This window comes from Oncorhynchus nerka, linkage group LG11 (genome assembly GCF_034236695.1).
Source record: "Oncorhynchus nerka isolate Pitt River linkage group LG11, Oner_Uvic_2.0, whole genome shotgun sequence".
NCBI classification, from domain to species: domain Eukaryota; kingdom Metazoa; phylum Chordata; class Actinopteri; order Salmoniformes; family Salmonidae; genus Oncorhynchus; species Oncorhynchus nerka.
The window spans coordinates 30,818,380-30,824,146 of NC_088406.1; the positions used below are offsets into that span (position 1 = coordinate 30,818,380).

The window sequence follows — 5,767 nt, forward strand, 5'->3', positions numbered from 1 at the left end:
GTTTGGATGGAAAAAGTACCATTTGTGTCAACATTTCATTGATATTTTCATAGTAATGCTTTTCCTGTAAACAGAAGGCCACAAAAGTTGTGGACAAATGTTTATGCTAATATTTCATGAAAAGATCTAGTTTCACATGTACATGGAATCTGTTGGGCATCTTCCAATACAATTCTCAAATTAATAAAAAGACTCATGTAAAAATACATTTTCCATTTAACGTAACAATCTAAAAACCAGTCCATTTTCAGCCTACTGAGTAACACAGAACCCAAACCGGCTGAGCTTGTACACCATCGTGCATACATTTATTTTGTTCCCCTACACCAAACGCAAACATCGACACGCAGGTTAAATATCAAAACAAACTCTGAACCAATGACATTAATTTGGGGACGGGTCGAAAACCATTAAACATGTATGGCAATTTAGCTAGTTAGCTTCCACTTGCTAGCTAATTTATCCTGTTTAGCTAGCTTGCTGTTGCTAGCTAATTTGTCCTGGGATATAAACATTGAGTTGTTATTTTACCTGAAATGCACAAGGACCTGTACTCCTACAATTAATCCACACATAAAACAGCCAACCGAATCGTTTCTAGTCATCTCTCCTCCTTCCAGGCTTTTTCATCTTTGAAATTATATGGTGATTGGCATCTAAACTTTCATAGTATTACCATGACGACCAGCAAAACAGTTAGTATTTCAATCACCCACGTCGATATAACCAATGAGGAGATGGCACACGGGTACCTGCTTCTATAAACCAATGAGGAGATGGGAGAGGCAGGACTTTCAGCACGATCTGTGTCAGAAATAGAAAGGAGTTCTATTTTAGCTCGTTGGCACGCGCGAGCAGTGTGGGTGCAATAATTGAATAACACAATTTCTAAATGTATTTTGCGACGCACGCGATGTGTCCGGTCTGGTCAGCATGTAAGTGTACTTTTTTTTTACTGAATAGCTGAGCAATTTCCCACTAAAAACAGTTGAGCACCATACCTTGTATAAAAGGAATTGTTCACAGCAATACCAATACTTGACAAACACAGCAAATATTTTCAAACAAACCTTGCCTTCAAAAAGCTATAACTAATAGGGTAGAATGATTTAACAATTCCCCAGGGGACAGTATAAAAATCTATTTAATCTCCATTTTTTTTTTTTTTTTAATTCACAGTAAAACAATTGTGGAAAACCTCAAGTAAATTTAAAATAACCAATCAATATTTTGTTTACTTGGACACAGTCCAGTGCATTTAAATATTTTCAATATCATCCTAAACATATGACTAACCAATTGTAAAAAATAAAAATGCATTTCAAGCATGAAAATGTTTCTCTCAATATAAATTCAGAATTGTTTTGATTAGGATTTACACCGAGTATGTGACAAATCTGTAAAATACTCAAATGTCCTTTAAAAAAAGTGAAAAATATTCACAATGCTGTTCTTAAATTCCCATAGTGCTTCATTATCGTCTCCACCGGCCATCTCTGGAGCTGTCCCTCCACTTGTCATCTCTGCTACGGTTGCCTCCGCTGCTCCCACTCCTGTCGTCATGGTTATAGTGTTCACCTCGCTGGTCATCTCGCTGGCTGCGGTGGTGGCGGTTGGAACCGGTGTCATCAGAGCCTCCTGGGTACCGCTGGTCCCTGCCGTAGTGGCTGCTGCTGTCCTGCTGGTACCCCTGCCTGTTGCCTCGCTGTGAGGAGCTGTCCAGTTGCCAGGACCCACCACCTCCACCACTCTGTGGCTGTAGCTGTTGTGGTGGTGGCTGCCCCAGAAGACCAGCTGGGAAGCATCCATTCACCCCCTGGAGCTGCTGCATCTGGAGCTGCCACATGTTGTTCATCTGTTGAAAGGGACCAAAGAGCATCACTTTTACTGATCCATGTAGACTGGTTAAATGTTCATGACACAGTCCACATAGTTATGTAGTCAAGTTTGCTACACAGTACAATGAAATGCTTCCTTGCAGGTTCACACAACAATGTGACTTAAGTGTCACTCTACTGGAGAGGAGGACAATGTGTAATTGAATGGCTTGACAAGCGTAATGGTCAGTGTGGATGGCGGTAAACTCACCATGGCCTGTCTCTGCAGACTATCAGGAGAGGAGAAGGACCTCTGGATGTGCTGAGAGGGTGAAAATGATGGGGAGCCCATCTGGTCTGGGCTCTTGTCAAACCTGCACAAGAAACATGGCATTCCATATCAACTACAGAGGAATAGAGAAGCTATTGATGCCCAAAAACATCCCCTACATATGCACATTGTTTTGTAGGAATTTGCATTATGTTACAACATACCTGCCCGCAGCCCCATGTGGATTGGGAGTATTCACAGGGCTTTGATTCTTAGAGTGCCCCGGACTGTTAATGTGACTGCTTCCTGTAAATATGTATCGAAATAATGACAGTTCAGTAGAAGGAAAACCCAAATTATCCATTAGCTAGTCAATTCACATGACTTGTAAGGGGTTTACATTAGTTTACCTGCTCTGAACTGTACTTTGAGACTCCTTCCGAATAGAGTTTCCCCATTGAGCAGGTTCATGCCATAGGGTACGGACACCTCATGTTTGAAACAGACAAATCCAAACGCTTTCTGTTTTCCATCATTGTCTTTTGGGATTTTCACTTTGAACAGAGGTCCTGCCTGCATCAAAGAGAAAACACAGAACAGACGATGGAGAACACAACAGTCAAATTAAAAAGCAAACCTTAGTCGTCGTTCGATAGATCAGCGCTAGATATGTGTTCGCTAATATAGATACCTAGCTAACGTCTTTGCTGCAAACGAGTACCTAGTTAGCTAAGGATGAAGGAACTATATTGATCTGGATGGCTAGATAATTACGGGCCAGAATCTTGCTGGCCATAATTGTTTGTTGAATACTGAGAAAGTATCGCAAATAATTTAGCTAGCTAGCGGTAGATATAGTAGCGTAGGTAGCTAATTCAAAGCTACTGCACCTGTAAAAATAGCTCGAATAAAAGTTCCTCCGTCACTTTTGGATCCAAATTTCCAACAAAGAGAGTCCTGTCTGTTTCATCCGCTACTCCCATCTCGTTTTAATTATACCTAATGCACTTTATCGGGATGCAAATTTGTAAACAAATTACAATGCTGCGATTTTTAAAAACAGGAGGTCCGTGGTACGGCCGTAAAGCAAAACTAACGTAATTCCTTAGCTGGAGTTGCAATAACCATCTTGTTTTACGACATATGCTCTTGCGCTCCAGTAAAAAAAAAAAGGACATGCCATCAAATAACATGTCATCAGTTTAGTACACGAGCTTGGCCCCCATTAGCTTCCTGTTACGTTTGTATTCGTTGAATGTTACAATATGCTGATCAGTAACACACAATTAACAGTTAATAGTGAAAAAAGTAACCTTGGTGAGAGCTTTCGTTTTTAAATGATCAGCTCAAAATGTTTGCCATGCAAGGATTCCTGAGGCTCCCTAGACCTGCTACCTTATCCCAGAACTGCTGTTTCAACCCTCTCTCGCACCTGCTGTCTCGTCCTCTGAATGCTTGACGATGAAAAGTCAACACTGTTGACCTCGCAGTGTTGCCAACTCCTCAGTAAGGAAAGTAGCTATTGGTTGTCCTAAAAGTCGATAAATGACATCATCACCGAATTTGCATAATTGTCCATGTGCATTTAATTGTGATGGACGCTGTAGGAGAGAGGAATAACGTAGTGGGAGAGACAAAAAAGTGAGTAAAAAACACCCTAGATATGTTTAGAACTATTTAGAGTGGCACACACAGCGAATAAGAACCAGATATTTGAGGCCATACTCCTCCTTCAGCACTTTATGGACCCCATCGTTAATCCCGGTCATAACAGAGGCATTGTCAGTCCCTATCCCCAGGAGTTTCTCTTTTTTAAGACAACACTTATCGAGGAAAGCCACAACAGCACGGGCTATAGATTTGGCATCCTCCCTCCAACTCAACAATCCCCAGACATGTTGATACAATTGTCTGCTTGGTGTCACTAAAGTACCTTATCACAACCCCCAGGTACTTAGAAACACTTACATCCGTGGACTCATCGAGGAGGAGGCTGAAACGCTGGTCACCCACATCTGCAACCAACTTTTTCAGAAAGTATGGTGCTAGTGTAACAGTATAGCTTTCATCCGTCCCCTCGCCGGGCTCGAACCAGGGACCCTCTGCACACAGACAACAGTCACCCACGAAGCATCGTTACCCATCGTGCCACAAAAGACACGGCCCTTGCAGAGCAAGGGGAACAACTACTTCAGGTCTCAGAGCCAGTGATGTCACCGATTGAAAAGCTATTAGCGCGCACCACCGCTAACTAGCTAGCCATTTCACATCGGTTACACTAGAACACCATTAATCATTTCTATGCACTTTGTCCTGTGCATTTTGAAGTGGGTAGCAGCAGTGTCTGAGAAAGCAGCTCTACATGCTCCTCCAATGTGATCACATGCCAGCATGGAACCGTGTTCAGCGATAGCTAATGTCATGGTGGCCTCAGCCTTTTTTGCAGACTCAAATTGTTTAACCATAAATGGCAGCTTGTTTTGGGTGGAACTGTTATAAGGCTTTGCCTTTTGAGTATGTTTTTGAGTTGTCATGTGTTTTTCTACATCACTAAGTTTGGTGTAGAAATCAGCCTTACAATACAGGCAGTATGTCCGTGTATCATCTCCAATAAACGGCTTCAACCAGTCTTTGAATTCCACTCCTTTCTGTATTTTTGAGTGTACAGTTTAGACTGAGACATGATGAGCTAGCCAGCTAGATGTTTAGCTTATGTCACAAGAGAGGCACACACACAGTGGACAAGGTGAGTAAGTGACTGAGGCTATGTGAGTCAAATGCAGTGATTTATTTTTGTGTAGTGATTTATTTATGTAGTGATTTATTTATTTTAGACAAAGAATATTACTGTAATATTATTCTGGATTACTGCAACTCGCTGTTGGCTGGGCTCCCTGCCTGTGCCATTAAACCCCTACAACTCATCCAGAACGCCGCTGCCCGTCTGGTGTTCAACCTTCCCAAGTTCTCTCACGTCACCCCGCTCCTCCGCTCTCTCCACTGGCTTCCAGTTGAAGCTCGCATCCGCTACAAGACCATGGTGCTTGCCTACGGAGCTGTGAGGGGAACGGCACCTCAGTACCTCCAGGCTCTGATCAGGCCCTACACCCAAACAAGGGCACTGCGTTCATCCACCTCTGGCCTGCTCGCCTCCCTACTACTGAGGAAGTACAGTTCCCGCGCAGCCCAGTCAAAACTGTTCGCTGCTCTGGCCCCCCAATGGTGGAACAAACTCCCTCACGACGCCAGGACAGCGGAGTCAATCACCACCTTCCGGAGACACCTGAAACCCCACCTCTTTCAGGAATACCTAGGATAGGATAAAGTAATCCTTCTCACCCCCCCCTTAAAAGATTTAGATGCACTATTGTAAAGTGGCTGTTCCACTGGATGTCTTAAGGTGAACGCACCAATTTGTAAGTCGCTCTGGATAAGAGCGTCTGCTAAATGACTTAAATGTAATGTAATGTAAATGTAATATTTTACATCTACATCCCACCCTGAATGTAAGCCAGGGCGGGATCAGCCAGTGGCGGCTTCCCGCATGCACGATTCATTTGCAGTCTGGACACGGGGGTGAACATCTCCTGCTCTGCTCTGCTCCTGCTCTGACTGTAGCTGGGAGGGACTGCTGCGAGGACTGGGCCGCCTGTGAATGCTTTGGGAGGGGTGGAGCCCA

The 5,767-nt window shown here is 43.4% G+C and overlaps 1 protein-coding gene across 1 annotated transcript; it reads right to left on the minus strand.

Annotated features, from left to right (window-relative positions):
• Nucleotides 1-281: 281 nt before the first annotated feature.
• Nucleotides 282-3,266, minus strand: LOC115137595 (RNA-binding protein 7-like). The gene is made up of 5 exons (XM_029673914.2): nt 2,979-3,266; nt 2,499-2,661; nt 2,313-2,394; nt 2,089-2,191; nt 282-1,855 (listed from the first exon to the last, which is right to left on the minus strand). The coding sequence occupies exons 1-5, from the start codon at nt 3,069-3,071 to the stop codon at nt 1,475-1,477; spliced, it is 822 nt and encodes a 273-aa protein (XP_029529774.1). The 5' UTR covers nt 3,072-3,266; the 3' UTR covers nt 282-1,474.
• Between the last annotated feature and the right edge of the window lie 2,501 nt (nt 3,267-5,767).

Bases quoted from the DNA above. Each gene is read 5' to 3' on its own strand.
- LOC115137595 (XM_029673914.2), bottom strand. From the start codon at position 3,071: ATGGGAGTAGCGGATGAAACAGACAGGACTCTCTTTGTTGGAAATTTG. The intron at 2,662-2,978 runs GTGCAGTAGCTT...TCTTTGATGCAG, and splicing joins TATTCGAGCTATTTTTACAG to GCAGGACCTCTGTTCAAAGT. The intron at 2,192-2,312 runs GTATGTTGTAAC...TTTCTTGTGCAG, and splicing joins CCACATGGGGCTGCGGGCAG to GTTTGACAAGAGCCCAGACC.